We start from the raw sequence: 16,513 nt of genomic DNA on the forward strand, positions 1-16,513 counted from the left end.
TGGACAACATACTTGTTTGCTATATATTGGGTATGGAATTTCAGGTTAACCTACTTAGCATTGTTTTTATTCATCATTAAAAGTTAAAAGCCAATTTAAGACAGTTAGCTAATAACTCAAACTTAACTATATATACTGTCAATTCATTTATTTTTCGTTGCGATCAATTTTCCTGGATTGCTAAAAAACTTGCATTCTACTGTATATTTCATTCATGGTTTTGCCAATCACTGCATCCAAGCCTATTGAAAATATTTCACTCATTGAACATTTGAATTTGTGTTCAGTGTTCACCAGTACCCACCAAACCAATGAAAAATTTTTATCCAACGAATTATATTGAATCCACAGTATAAAAATTTTAAAATGTAAGGTTTACCTTGTTACACCAACATTGCATGCTGTAGACATTTTATTTTGTGCACATGATTTTATGTAGAAATTGTTGTAAAAATACATGTTAGTGGATTTAAATTCATATATATTTTTATTCAATTCTAAGATAGAGAAGATATTGTTGTGTGTGATGATTATAAAAAAATGGAAATTCTATCATGTCCTTGTAAAATTAAAGTCATACTCAGCTTTAACAAAAGAAGCTGTAACAGAGAGCTTTATAATTGTTCAGTGTCTTGCACTCTAATGCTTAAGACTTAAAATTAGGTGCGTAACTAATTAGTGTTTCTAGGAAATTGCTACTTTAATCAATATTGACTAAAGTAAATAATACTTAACATGCTCAAGAAGATAATTGATTATAAAACCATAGAAAACTTCATTCAGCTTTATTTTGTATGAAAGATAAATCAGTGCATCTGAAAATTAAGTATTATGAAAATGATTATTTAAAGAAGGATTGTAATGACTTAATACGTTCTTAAACCCTTATGAGTAGTTGTTGGGTTCCTTGCCTGTTTTATTTATGATTTGCATATCTACTAGTCAAACTAGTGCTAGAAATCAAGGTGTTATTTCTTGGCTTACAATTTTGTAAAAAATGCCTATAGATTTTGTTTCATGAAGTTAAAATACGCCAAATCCATTATCATGATTATAATGACAGGCGTGGATCCAGGGGGGAGGGGGGTGCTTCCAGGGGGTTGGAACCCCCCTTTTTTTGGACAATCAATGCATTTGAATGGGGACATGTAATTGGAACCCCCCTTTGTCCTGGGTTAGGAACCCACCCTTTTTAAAATGGCTGGATCCGCCCCTGAATGATTAGAATCATATAAAATTAGAAAAAGTTAAGATAATATTTTTAAATATGCTATGATTATTCAGTTTTGAAAGTAAATTACTTGAAATGATAAAAAAAAATACATGCTGATACAGAAAGACAAACTTAAGGTCTTCTGAGGAATATTCCTCTATTGAAAAAGACAAATATACAAATTGATAACCTTTAAACCTCTTACATGGTCAATACAATCTTCCATACAAAGTGTAGATTAACAACAGGTTGTTCTGTGTGTAAAGTGTAATACAACAAATGTTTTGTCCTATTGTATAAAAAAGAGGTTGGTTCCATTCTTCTGTTTTGTGATAATTTCCATTATTTGTTATCTAGAATTTCTGTTTTGGAAGAAATAATCATCTCTTGGTAACTGTATATGTAAAGAACATAAGCATATACCAGTAATCATATCAGTAGTGTTTGAAGAGAATTGTGTCAAAAACAAATGTTGTTTGCTTTGTATACCTTAAAATGTATAACAGAACTCTTCCAAAGTCTGAAAAATCACATAAATGTATAAGAAATATAGGGCTTAAAAAGGAAAAAAATATTTATGGTAATTTAGTCGAGTAAATAAAAAAATATCCTTTGTTTAAATGAACTGTATATCTTTGGATATATTCCCCAGCTCATTATCATGTTTGTTTTATTGTTTAAATGTGAAGTAGTCATTACTATAAAAGAATAATATGTAGGATTTAAGTAGTTAAAAAAAATATTCTTAAAAATTTGTGCATTGAGTTATATTTGCTTGAGGATAGAATTATAAAAAGTCAGCTTTTTCAAAGCATATAAGGACTCGTTTGACCTTTCTTATTTATGCTTTGTAATTGTAGCAACTGATTGTAAGTATTACATGTCTGGGAATGGTGGACAGGTTACAATGCCAATCACTGGTTCAACATATCCAGCCAGTTCTACATGTATTTGGACAATAGAGGCTCCAGTGGGGGAGAGAATACAAGTACAGGTAATTACGAAAAAGAGGCATTATTTGGCTATGCAAAGATGAAAGTGGGTTTTATATGGATAGCTTTATACCAGAAGATTTTCTTTAATGTTGTCTATTGATATCTGAAACAAGACTTGTCTTATTTCTAATGCATGAAACAGAGCTTTTTTTCATTAAGTAGATCATAGTAAGACTTAGCTTTTTTAATTTGCTGTTTTTCAGAAACAAGGAATTCAAGTAATTGTGTTTTTCCCAATCCTATTTCCAACAGTTTCAAATGTTATCACTTTGGAGTGTATTTCGGACACCATTTTTCAGTTTGAAAAAAACAAGATTTCCTTCACTTTAAAACATAATAAGCATTATTATTAAATCACCTTGAAGTGTATTTTAGAATTGACACCAAATTTCAGTTTGCAGTAAAACTTATTTCACTTTGGAACAACATGAATTATTACTTGTTGTGCATACATACATTGTAAACCAACTTATTTTTGTGGATACTTTTTTTCACGTTTATCCCTTTCTAGTCCATTTTAAAGCGATATGATTTGCACTATTATCATATTAACCAGGTGTAGATAAATCAGTTTTACATATAATTGTGTTTTCTTCTATTGAAAGTCACAAAAATAAAATGCTCAGAAAACTAGTTGGTTTACGTTTATTATATATACATATTAAAGTGTTTTTAAAAGTGTTTTCACTCTGTTTTCTTTGTAATTTCATTTCACATTTTGATTTTGTAGTCGTATCACTGATTTGTTATTTATTTGTTTTGTGTGCATTAGCTTTCTGATCCTTCTACTCCACAGGTAAAAACAAAAGATTTAGTTCTTTTGATCATGCTTGATAGAAATTAGTTTGTACACATGTTCTTTTAAAATGTAATGTCATTGCAAGCTTAAGTGTTATAATAATATGCTGTGAAAAAAAGACACAAACCAGTAGAAATTTAGAATGAAATCACTTTCTTTCTGGAATAACCTATTACTGTAATTGTAACTGCAGCTAGCAAAAGTACTATCCTATTCTAGAATTTAATTGTGCCTGTAATTGAAATTATAGTGCGCAAAGTGCCAGTATAAAACTAATTTCTTTCCAACATGACTTTCCATAGCTTAGTTTCACATTTCATGCTGAAATGTTGTCTTTTTCTTAGATTATTAAATGTAAAAAAGTATGAAGAAAATTTGGGAAGTTATAGATTTTTTTTAAATTGTTAAAAAAAAATCAGGTTAAAATTAGCAAGACAACATTGCACCTTTTTGTTTGCACATTACATCATATTTAAAGTGTTCAGATATCTTAACAATTTAGTTTTTGTAAACATATGAATTTCAAATTTGGAATTGGAATTCTACCAGTGTAGCTAAAAATCATCTTTTATCCAATGAATATCAATTCTTTCATGACAATAAAATTTCATATATTTATCAGAAAAAAAAATCAATTTTGATACTTACGGTATGAACACTTTTGCATCTTCTCATAATTTTTCTGCATTACTTCACCATTTTAACCATTACCAACCGCACTAACACACATTTTGAATTACCTACTATTTATTTTTATACTACCGCAAAATTTGAAAAAAAAATCGCCGTATATTGCTATCACGTTGGCGTCGTCGTCTGCTAGTCGTCGTTGTCGTCGTCGTTGTTGTACGAATACTTTTAGTTTTCGCACTCTAACTTTAGTAAAAGTGAATAGAAATCTATGAAATTTTAACACAAGGTTTATGACCACAAAAGGAAGGTTGGTAATGATTTGGGGAGTTTTGGTCCCAATATTTTAGGAATTAGGGGCCAAAAAGGGCCCAAATAAGCATTTTCTTGGTTTTTCGCACTATAACTTTAGTTTAAGTTAATAGAAATCTATGAAATTTTTACACAAGGTTTATGACCACAAAAGAAAGGTTGGTTATGATTTTGGGAGTTTTGGTTTCAACAGTTTAGGAATTAGGGGCCAAAAAAGGGCCCAAATAAGCATTATTCTTGGTTTTCGCACAATAACTTTAGTTTAAGTATATAGAAATCAATGAAATTTTGACACAATGTTTATGACCACAAAAGGAAGGTTGGTATTGATTTTGGGAGTTTAGGTCCCAACAGTTTAGGAATTAGGGGCCAAAAAGGGACCCAAATAAGCATTTTTCTTGGTTTTCACACCATAACTTTAGTATAAGTAAATAGAAATCTATGAAATTTAAACACAAGGTTTATGACCATAAAAGGAAGGTTGGTATTGATTTTGGGAGTTTTAGTCCCAAGGGACTCCCAACAGTTTAAACTTTGTTTGATTTCATCAAAATTGAATAATTGGGGTTCTTTGATATGCCGAATCTAACTGTGTATGTAGATTCTTAACTTTTGGTCCCGTTTTCAAATTGGTCTACATTAAGGTCCAAAGGGTCCAAAATTAAACTTAGTTTGATTTTGACAAAAAATCAATCAGTTGGGTTCTTTGATATGCTGAATCTAAAAATGTACTTAGATTCTTGATTATTGGCCCAGTTTTCAAGTTGGTCCAAATCGGGGTCCAAAATTAAACTTTGTTTGATTTCATCAAAAATTTAACCAGTGGGGTTCTTTGATATGCCAAATCTAACTGTGTATGTAGATTCTTCATTTTTGGTCCTGTTTTCAAATTGGTCTACATTAAAGTCCAAAGGGTCCAAAATTAAAATTAGTTTGATTTTAACAAAAATTGAAATCTTGGGGTTCTTTGATATGCTGAATCCAAACATGTACTTAGATTTTTGATTATGGGCCCAGTTTTCAATTTGGTCCAAATCAGGATCTAAAATTATTATATTTAGTATTGTGCAATAGCAAGTCTTTTCAATTGCACAGTATTGCGCAATGGCAAGAAATATCTAATTGCACAATATTGTGAAATAGCATTTTTTTTTTAATTAGAGTTATCTTTCTTTGTCCAAAAAATAGTAAGCAAGAAATATCTAATTGCACAATATTGTGCAATAGCAAGAATTTTTTTTGATTGGAGTTATCTTTCTTTGTCCAGAATCAACTTAAATCTTTGTTATATACAATATACAATGTATATTCACTTTTTACTACCAACTGATAAATTAAAATAATCTTTACCATTCAGTGATAACAAGTAGTTTTTTTAAATCTTAATATTTTATGATGTATTTAAATGAGTAGTTATTGTTGCAAACTCCATTAGAAATTTTAATTGAGATTAGTTTTGGAATAAGGGAAAGGCGGATGTGATTAAAAAAATTGGGTTCAATTTTTCTCATTTGAAATTTCATAAATAAAAAGAAAATTTCTTCAAACATTTTTTTGAGAGGATTAATATTCAACAGCATAGTGAACTGAGTGAAAAGAGAAAACAAAAATTTTAAGTTCATTAGAACACATTCATTCTGTGTCAGAAACCTATGCTGTGTCAACTATTTAATCACAATCCAAATTTAGAGCTGAATCCAGCTTGAATGTTGTGTCCATACTGCCCCAACCGTTCAGGGTTCAACCTCTGCGGTCGTATATCATCTGGTTTCATCTAGTTTTATATTTTTTTTAACATATACATTTTTATTTGTTTAACTACTGCCATCTGAAAGTCTCTAGTGTTACATGTTTAAGCTAATATGAAGTGATTTTCTAACATTTTATGATTACCTTTACAATACACTAGATAATGAGTGTCCATTTACCTTAAAGACCATTGAATATGCTTTTATGGAAAAGAAAATAAGAACTTTTTCTATCCAATTTACTTCCACAGCTTTAAAATGATATGTATTTGCTGTTAAGACCAAATTATATGAGTTATAACAGATATCCTTTCCTGAGTTGGATCAGCTCAAAAGTTAAGGAAATTATTTAAGCAAGATTGCACAGGACAAATATAGGTTGTAAAGTCAGCTTTCATTTATTCTGTTTGACCAAATGAAGATGCTTAAATATGTTAAAAATCACAATCCTGCTGGAAAGTAGCCAAAATATGCATTAGAGATGCATTTTATAATGTAAAAGAAAATATCTACCTGAAATATTTATTGACAATAGATTAGGAGACCAATGATGATATCAATGACTCCTAATTTAACCAGCTTATTCTTTTATGTTGCTGTTTTATTTCATAACAGTGAATTTTATTTTTAATTTTTGATTCGTTTTTTTTGTTGATGTTTTTTTCATCAGATTGAGTAAAAACTGTGTCATCATTGCACTCACCTGAAGAATTTGTTTGATGTCAAAATTTAGATTTATAATTCAGATGAGAATTAAATCGTCCATCTTAACACCTTTTAAATGAATTTTGTAAAGTTGATCTATAGAATTGTGAAATCAATTAGGAATTCATTCATTTAAACTATGCATAATACATATATTATTGAATATTGATCATTTATAAGAAATCCTCTTTATGTGATTTAAGCTCCATTTAATATTCGTTATCTTGAAATAAATCAAATCATCCTAGTTTCATTTCATTCACAGGTATTCAGCTATCTGATGGATTATCTAACATTCCATCACTGTAACTGTTCATCCACTTTATATACATGAAGAATCTGAAGAATTATTTATTTGTGATATAAATTTCAGATGTCTTGAACTTCAATACTATTCATTGATGAAGAAATAGACATTTCTAATGTAATTGATCCTTTAAAATACCTTTTTTGTCATAATCCATCCTATATTTAGCTTATATGAAAACTCAGTAGTCAGTAAAGCATATATCAATAAATCTTTTGTTTAGAATTTGCAAAGTTTATCTTATTGATATTTCTCTTAAAGTCTATATTGTTATTTAAATCAATATATTTATATTTATTAATTTATTATATACTTAGTAGTAAATACAGATAAATTGTATGTGCAATACAGTAAATGGCAAGCGTGCTGTATCAGCAACCCATGATGATGTCAATATCAGCACGGTTGCAAAAGCTTTATCACACCTTTAATCTGTATGACGTCACGTCATCAATTGCAGTCACTGTTGCAAAGGCTTCATCAAAACCCTAATCTGAATGACGTCATGTCAGACCTATAATCTGTATGGCGTCATTTCAAACCTCCTTTTCTGTATGACGTCATGTAACATAAAAAACATCTACTTGAGGTATAACGTTATGTATATGATAAAGTGTATATGATATGGCTTTTTCAATATCACACACTGAATCAACCCTCAACCAATATAATCCCTCGAGCAGAGCTCTTGGGATTATATTGGTGTCTCGGGTTGATACAGATGCAATATTATAAACGCCATATGATATTCTCTATTTATAAATATTTCTTCTCAAAGATTTTATTCTGCACTGCACTGCTTAATTGGTATTTAAGGATACACAGTTAAAACAATGATACATTGCATCAACCAGTGTTAATATTAAGATATTGTTATAGATTTATATTGAAATTGATATGGTTAATTTTTCAATTCAATTTTATCTAACAAATATCATTGTTATTTGAAACTAAAATAAGCATTGAAATAAAATGCATAACCTGAATGGCCCTTCATGGCCCAAATGAAGTAATGTTAATAAATCTTCATTAACACAATGTCATTCAATAATTGAAAAAAAGGTGAGATGAATTGTCCGATCATAATGATTCAGAAATTTTATTGAATGTTAGTCCAGCAGCCAGTATTACAGTGATATTTATGACTGTACTTTTGATCATTACCAATTTGATTTTTCAGTTCACTCAGTTTAATACAGAGGAAGATATTGATGTTGTTGAGTTCTGGGAAGGAAGTCCTGCCCTGGCAGACAGTCGATGTTTGGCTCGCCTCTCAGGCTCACTACCAGCCAGTTATCAAGTTTTTATCAGTTCTAATAACTTTCTAACAGTGAGATTTGTATCTGATGCTTCCAGACAAAGAAGTGGCTTTACTTTTACTTGGAGAACAGGTACACATAAATTCTTTTGATAGATTTATTTTAAGATGCATAGGAAAACAAATTATTTTATTTATCATGTGTGCTTAACAGTATTCTTGAAATTTTTGTTTACATCACATATATAATGCCTCAAGTTCAGAATATAGAAATGATAAAAAAAGAAAAAGAAATAAAGATAACTTGCATCTTACTTTTTAATTTCATATGCATTTTATAATTCACCTCTCAGGAAATTCTGAGACCTTAATTCTCCTGGGTAATTGTGATGTGTCACAAGTCAAACTAAACAGAAGCCAGTGAGAAAAAATGTTACAAGTACAATCTTTTACAATAAAAAAAATGCATGAGTATTTCAATGTTGACATGATGGTTAAATTTGACAGATTTCCAGTGTCAGATTGCAAAATTATCCAACAAGAGATACACTACAGGTCAGTTAGGTGATGTTGTGACCTTGACCAATAACCAGGACCATACGACATGTGAATCTCAGTGTGCTTTAGCAATAACTTGTACTGGGTTCTCATACAACAAAAATGACAACACATGTTTCTTACTGAAACAAGTAGCCCTGCCTGTTGATGATAACTGCTGTGACTTGTATGTGAAGACTTGTCCCCAGACTACCGGTTACCCAGGTAAATAAACGTTAGAAAACTAAATTGGAAACAGTAAGATCATTAATTTCTGAAGTAACAAGTAGTGTCTGTTGGCAATGACTGCCCTTTTGATTGAATGTTTTTTGCTTAAACCACAAATCACTGTGTTTCCTTTATGTAAACAAGATTGTATAGGAAAATTGTGTTTTGAAAAAGCTACACATTGTGATTGGCTGCAACATATGATACCCAAATGCAGATAACCTGATTGTATTATATTTACCATTTACTAGATTATGGGTCCTATTTTCACCAAGATTTTCAGTGTCAGAAAGTTCATGTTAATATATCTTTAATTAGATTTCACAGAATATTTACCAACTTACAACTCTTTAAGAATGTATTATGAAATGAGCTAGCTGTTATGAATGGAAGCTCACCTTATGCAATGTATACATGTACAAGTATTTAATATATAAGTGTTCTATTGATTTTTTGAATACTCAAATATGAAATAAAAGATCAATTTTGGTCTGTTTTGTAGGGTTCATATATCAACTAATTTTTCAAAATGACCTAGACTTTGCATAGAGATTTTATTCAACCCGAAATCAGTTGAATGATGTTTTGATATTCATTTGCATAAGGTTGATTACTATTAGACACAGCTCAAATTATTCATATTGTATTATAAAATACAAGAAGGTAGCTAGCTGTAATTTTAATTTTACAGTACACTTCAGAAATTCCATTATTTTTTCTGATTTTTAACATGCTGCTTATGTGTGCAGGTCTATTTGTGCTGATCTTAATTTCTCCTTTAAATTTTGAGCACTGACAATATAAGTTTGACCTATGGATTTTATCAACTAAAGCATTCTAAAACAGTTTTCTTAGCCAATGATTAAGATCTTTAGTGTTCAGATCGTTTTCCCTTTCATAAGAGTAAAGTAAGCCAACTCTTTTTCTGTTGATAGGTACAGTCAACTGATAGAATAAGTTACATTGTTTCCAAGAAATTCAATATTATGTTAGATATTGATCTTCATTAATATTCATAACTTAATCAATATTGGATTCATTTCAAATAATTTTAAATCAATTCCTTAGAAACAAATGCATTGTTGATATTCTTTCCATAATTAATTTATAGATATAGAACAATTTAAATATAACAATATAGACTGTTTGACATTATTTACTTAAGCGCAGATTTCTGAATTGACCCCTTGAAGAATATGCACTGAAAATAAAGGATAACGTATCCTTCCTCAATAGTCTTCTTTTAGAAGTCCCCAGTGTATATAGTGATTGGAGAGTTTTTTACTCGCAATCTCAACCATATAATATCATTGTTTTTTCATGTTAAGTGTAAGGAAATAAAATAGTCATCAAGTCTCAAATCATTGGTAAAAATTTATAATGCTGATGGTGAATTATTTGAAATGTTATGATTGTCTTAATTCATTTAAATATAAAAAATTGTAAATTATATAGTTTTCTGTTTTCTGTATACACCTATTTATGATTTCAGTAAGAGATGAAATTCCTTCCCTTGGTGGAACAGTAACAGGGACATCTTATGATCAGTTTATTTATAGCCCTCTTTACCCTCTGCAACATCCTGGGAACCTAGAAACTGTGTGGATTATACAGAGTTCTGGTAGTAATGTTGTTAGTGTTGAGGTAATGCTAATCTGAATGTAGCCACACTTGTTTGAATTTTTATCCATGTTTGTTTCAAACCCAGAAATAAGACTATAACATTTAGAATTCAACATAAGCATCTTCAAAAATGTTAAATTTTTTCCTGAAGGCTGATTACTTTTTCAATTTGCAAAAACATTTACTAACATTAAAATTGAATAATACTTTTTTGAATATTTTGACAATTTTGTTATTGCAATCATAGAAGTTACTCCAATATATTCAAATTAGACCTGCGACCTTGAAGGGTTTTGTCATTGACCTTGCATTGCAATCTATTGTGTCATTGACCTTGCATTGCAATCTATTGTGTCATTTGATTATGGACTTTCCGTTTTGAATTTATTTGGAGTAGTTTTGTTATTTTACTTTTGAAAAGTTCATGCACCTTTAAAAATGTTTTAAAAATTGATGTGGATTTCTGTATTTTTCATATTTGATTAAAAGTGGCCTTGGGACTTACGTAAAGGGATACCCTTCTGAAGCCCCCAATAGAGCAGATAACAAACTATCACAAGTTTAACATAGAAATAAATTGGAAAAGTTTTTAAAATATGTTATTTGTTGTTGAATTGTAGGTAAAAGACATACAACTCTGTGGATCTGATTCAGTAGTTTTAAAAGATGGTAACAATCCAGTCACACCTACTCTAAAGACCTTGACCTCTAGTAGTAAGTCAGGGGAGGTAATCATGTCAACAGGAAATAGAATGTATGTCTACATGAAGTTAAAGGAACATCTGAAGTGTAGAGGTGTTCTATTGGCTTATAGGGAAGGTAGGTTGTTAACTTGTAAATATCGTATGGTTTTCATAATCTTCACATGCGATATGAGCTCATATCCTTTGTTAAGGTAACCAATCAAACTGAAGGATTAAGTGGGATATTTAATTTCAGTAAAATATGAATCTGTATGAGGTGTCTTACCAATTTATCTTATTTGAATTGAAGGAAATGTAATATTTATAACATAGATTCTTTTGTAGTTCAAGTTCTATTCATCTGAATAGTAGAAACATTTATAAAAATACAGCCTATGTTTTTGAAGAAAGTTGAATCAAGGCAATGGACGGACATATGTTCTTTTAAAAATCATATACAAAAGTTTTACTGAAAAATTATTGATTGACAATGTTATTTTTTAGGGTGTAATTTTGAGATAAAGAGTAATGCCGGTACAATATTTACCCCTGGATTTGGTGTGGTTAACTATCCTGGAGTCCTACAATGTTTCTGGTCTATAACATCAGTCAACAAAAGACAGCTGAGACTACAGTTTAATGAGTATGATGTAGAAAATGCTATGGATTATTTACAGGTACGATTTCTCTATTAATTATGCTGTAATTTTCACATGGTTTTTGAGGCAACATCTGAGGGTGGATTAGTTAGACCATTATTATGCAGATACTGAGAGATCCAAGGATAAATATGACTGTGTATTTGAAACCTGAATGATCTTTAATTCTTAAATAGAAAATTATTGGAGTTATTGCTGTTAAAATGTATGCTGAATCAGAGGACATCCGAAAATGTTATTATTAAGTCTCCCAAACAAAGTTTGGAGACTTATTGTTTTTGCTCAGTTCTTATTATTTATTTTTATAATTGAGTTTTATAATATATTTTGTGTAAATGATTATTTATTATTAACACATATATGGATCATCAAAAAATACTAAGTAAGTGTCTAATATATATCAAATGTATTTTGGAGACTAACTTTCATTACCTAGAAATATAACATTGAGAAAAAAAATGAATTATTGCATTGATAACATGCAGCTAGAATGTTTAGCCAAACAAATTTTTAATAGGTCTCTAATTAAGTTATATTTTGATTTAGAAAGATTGATACAGATATTGACAGAAACACAATCACTGAGATTTTGAAGATATGTTTTCCATATCAGTCAATGAGTTGAATTTGAATTTAAATTTCATTTCCTTTTCAGGCCTGGTTAGGAGATGATGATCAGGGTTCACCAATACACACAGGAAATGGTTATTCTGGAAGTAAACCTCCTCCAATGGTGTCCACTACTGGACAGCTAGCTTTGAAGTTTACCACGAGTGCTGTTGGGAATCGTGCTGGATTTAGAGCTACATATACAACCGGGTGTAGCTTATTGTCCGACCAATCATACACTGTTACACCATCGAGGACTTCTATCATAGATGGTGATATCATGATAGTAAACTGTAATACAGGATACACATTCCAGGCTCCATATGCAGGGGAAGCACATGTTGCGCTCACTTGTCAACCTGATGGGGAATATGATAAAACTGTCCCAGTTTGTTCACGTAAGTATTTTTCACAATGTACCTTTTGAATAAGAAGAACCCTGGTAGTACTTCTTAGTGAACGGGATACCATATTTATCTAAAGCTTAAACAATCAACTTTGTTAAAATTTCCACATGTATTGAATATAACAATAATTATTACGATAGTAGAGGGGCATTATGTTTTGTGGTCTGTGTGTCTGTTCGATCATTTGTCCTTCTTTTCGTTAGTCCACCTGTTTGTTCATTTAAGGATTGATTGTAATACTTTTTCTGTCTATTTGAAATAACATCAAAAATGTAGTGCACACTAAATAACCTGTGTAAATTATTAGTCCATGTGTCCCTCTTCAGCATGGTCAGGTTAAAGTTTTTGGTCAAGGTAGTTTTTGATGAAGTTGGAGTCCAATCAATTTAAAACTTAGTACACATGACATATGAATTGTGAATGAAAACAAACAAGTAAAACAAAAAATAGTTTAAAAGAAAAACGGGAAGTTACGATTAGATTCTGATTCAGAGAATCATTCAGATCTGTTTATTTCATAGCAAAAATAGGAATCACGATCATCTTTTTATATTGTAGAGGCATTTTGTGGTAAGGTACCAGCAATAGAAAATGGATATGTACAATCATCTACTGGATTATTTGGAGGGAACCAGGCTGTGTATTTGTGTAATCCAGGGTTCACTCCTCCAACTGGAACTTCTTTAACCATCAATTGTCAGGGTAACAGTTTATGGGAGGCACCTCCTACCTGCACAGGTAAAATTATAAATTTAAATGACTTTATAGGCAAAATTTAAATTTAAAAAAATAAACTTTTTGAGTTATTTGTATTATTTAAGACCTTAAGAAAATTTTAAACTAGACAAGATGCTTAATGTTTGTGGGCAGTTAGACATGCACATGTAATTTATAACCCAGATTGAGTTTTGCAATAACAAAGACAAGAAAAGGTTAAATAATAAAATAATAAAAAAAACATATATAGAGCTGCACCAGTAGAGACTTATACATTTCAACAAAGGGAAGAAATAAAAAAATTGAAATACCGGTATTCAATATACTGCTTTATGAGCCAGTAATGCATTTAGAATATTTTACTTCCAGAATATTTTAAATGAAGTAAGTAGATCATATGATTGAAAGTTAATTACTAACATTAAGAGGAAAATATTTCCTATATACTCAATATGATTGAAGATTATAATTGTTTATTTTCATTATGATGATATTCGATGAAAAGCACTTTGATATATTATATTCTATAGAGTTATGGAACAATATCAAATTATTTTTCAGCCAATCCCTGCAGTGGCCAACCTTTATCTGTACCGTCTGGTCGTAGAGATATTGTAAAGGGAGATGGGACATCACATGGCAGTATATTATCATATTCATGTGACCAGAACTATGAGCTGATTGGTCCATCTAGGATTGAATGTAAAAATGGAGCATGGTCAGGCACCACACCAAGATGTCAGAGTATGTTAAATTTACATTTTTCTATTTTTTTTTTTTACAAATTTCAAGTTGATTTATTGTCAAATGTTTGAATTTTAAAAAATTTCGCATTTAAGAATTAGTTTTTAATTTCAATGGTTTCTGAGTAAATTACTTTTTATGTATTTCCTTGGTGGAGACCAAGCATGCATTCAATGATGCAATAACAGTAAAAAATGTGTGAGGGTTGCATTTTGGCCAAATCATGTCAATGTAAAAAAACAAAATTTGCATGTAAGAAATACACTAATAGGTTTTAAAGACAAATCCTTCTATTTAGATCTACCAATAATATCTTCTTTATATTCTATATTTACTTGAGGTTAGGTAAAAGCTTCAAAATAAGCAAATAAAAAAATGGGGTCACCGACCTCGTTTTCGATTTAGAACGCCGTCTTTTTCATGGAATTTGGAAATCGGGACCTCTAGTCAATAGCAGTGTAATATCTATTTTTAAAGTTGGTTTCCCATAAAACTTGTTTGTTCTGTTAACCAAGTTGTTAATACAAACTATTTTAATAATATTACCAATTTCTGAGGGCAAAATAATAGCGATAAGTTGCTATAATAATTTTCCCGCCTTTATTTATTGCGAAATAACTATGCAAGAATGATGTTTAAAAAAAATTGACCAATAATTTCTCGATGAGTATTCAACAGAATATGCGTTGCTTATTTCTAGATAAAATAATGGAATAAAAAGATGGGGTCACCGGAATGGAAAAAGAGATATTTCTACAAAAGGGTTAACAATATGAAATGGCGGGAATACATTGCGCCAATTCTAAAATAACGTCGAAAGCCGTTCCGCCGGTTTTGGGCGTTATTCTTTTCCTATACAAATTACGGACAACACAGTTCTCGTTAATTGCTGTTATGTTGTTTGTTTGTTTTCAACTACTATTAATGCATATTACTTAACACGTGATAGACGTACTTTGTTTTCAGTCAGTTTCACAGGTTTACACGTAATATAAATGTGGTGGTTGGAAAACAATGCGTTGAACAAATGTACACGCGAATTGATTATGCTTCTATGAACAACATCTCTATTCAGGTTATTTATAGTGCTTATGTATTGAACAGAAATTCTTCTTAGAATAGTGAATACATTTGTTATATCATTTCATAGTTCAGTCAAAGTATATCTGAAAGACAAGACAGACCTTTGCTTTCGATATCATGAATTCTAATTTCGCGGTTAAGAATGTTGTTCCTTTTTATTTTGATGATAATAACTTAAAATCAATAGACCCCTAACAATAAAGATCGACGAGCCGATATTGCAAATATGAGAAAGATCGTTTTTATGAACCGGGTTCCGTTCAATATCGTAGCGGCTACGTAATGCTACATAGATTTTGGTCTTATGAACGAGTAACTAGGCTAGCTACATGTTCAATAGTCATAAATCTATGAAGCCCTATGTTGCCACTACGATATTGAACGCAACCCTGATCTTTGTTTGAGTTTAAACGCTTAGATAAATCGATCTACAATTCAAAATGTTTTATGTAGATATGAAAATAAATCTGCGCATGGTCAGTTTAATGTATTCTTATTATAAAGTAACTGATTTCAGAGTTTCATCCGTATACTCAAATGATTTGACAGAACATGAAGATAAAAAGAATGTATACGACGTTTGTTTGCATCATTTTTCTGAAAGATAAATTTATGATAGCAATTAATACAAATTTCCACAAGAGACCAATTGACACAGAATCTATTTATAATAGGTCATCGTACGGCCTTCAACAATGAGTAAATCTCATAATGCATATAAAGCTATAAAAGGTCCAGAAATGACAAATGAAAAACAATTCAAACGAGAAAAAAACCGGCTTAATTTATCAACAAAAAATAAATAAATCAAAAACAAATAATGTAACACTTTAACGACAACTACTTAATTACAAACTCCTGACCTTGGACAGGACCCGTTTCAGTGCTCGACTGATACCGTTCTTATTCATTCCGTATTCGCTTAATATACGTGTGTTAATCGGTGTACATTTTAAACACTATCTTTTCAATTGTTTTTATTCATTATTTTTTTTTTTTTATTAGTTTCTGTAAATTCCTCATCTTCAAACAAAATGGCCGTTATAAGTAAAACTACTCTGACATTTCTTTGTTTTTAAAAGGACTTATGACATATTAATCAAAAAGATAATTAATAAATGCAGAAGCACATCTAATGAACCAAATATTTCCTTATTCTATTTACTACGAGTTCTTTTTTTTAACGAAATGACCGATTATTTTAGGATTGCAATGTATACTAAATTTAAACGCACAAGTTCTAAAAAGATCGTAAA

At 30.3% G+C, this 16,513-nt stretch overlaps 1 protein-coding gene across 1 annotated transcript in view; it reads left to right on the top strand.

Annotated features, from left to right (window-relative positions):
- LOC134722335 (sushi, von Willebrand factor type A, EGF and pentraxin domain-containing protein 1-like) overlaps positions 1-16,513 on the top strand; it is a 91,123-nt gene that overhangs the window by 19,894 nt on the left and 54,716 nt on the right. Inside the window, exons 8-17 of the mRNA XM_063585947.1 lie at positions 2,074-2,207; positions 2,981-3,004; positions 7,890-8,100; positions 8,475-8,729; positions 10,225-10,376; positions 10,976-11,174; positions 11,543-11,715; positions 12,353-12,704; positions 13,272-13,451; positions 13,992-14,174. Coding sequence (XP_063442017.1) covers positions 2,074-2,207; positions 2,981-3,004; positions 7,890-8,100; positions 8,475-8,729; positions 10,225-10,376; positions 10,976-11,174; positions 11,543-11,715; positions 12,353-12,704; positions 13,272-13,451; positions 13,992-14,174 — 1,863 coding nt within the window. The remainder of the gene's footprint in view (positions 1-2,073; positions 2,208-2,980; positions 3,005-7,889; positions 8,101-8,474; positions 8,730-10,224; positions 10,377-10,975; positions 11,175-11,542; positions 11,716-12,352; positions 12,705-13,271; positions 13,452-13,991; positions 14,175-16,513) is intronic.

This window comes from Mytilus trossulus, chromosome 6 (assembly GCF_036588685.1).
Source record: "Mytilus trossulus isolate FHL-02 chromosome 6, PNRI_Mtr1.1.1.hap1, whole genome shotgun sequence".
NCBI classification, from domain to species: domain Eukaryota; kingdom Metazoa; phylum Mollusca; class Bivalvia; order Mytilida; family Mytilidae; genus Mytilus; species Mytilus trossulus.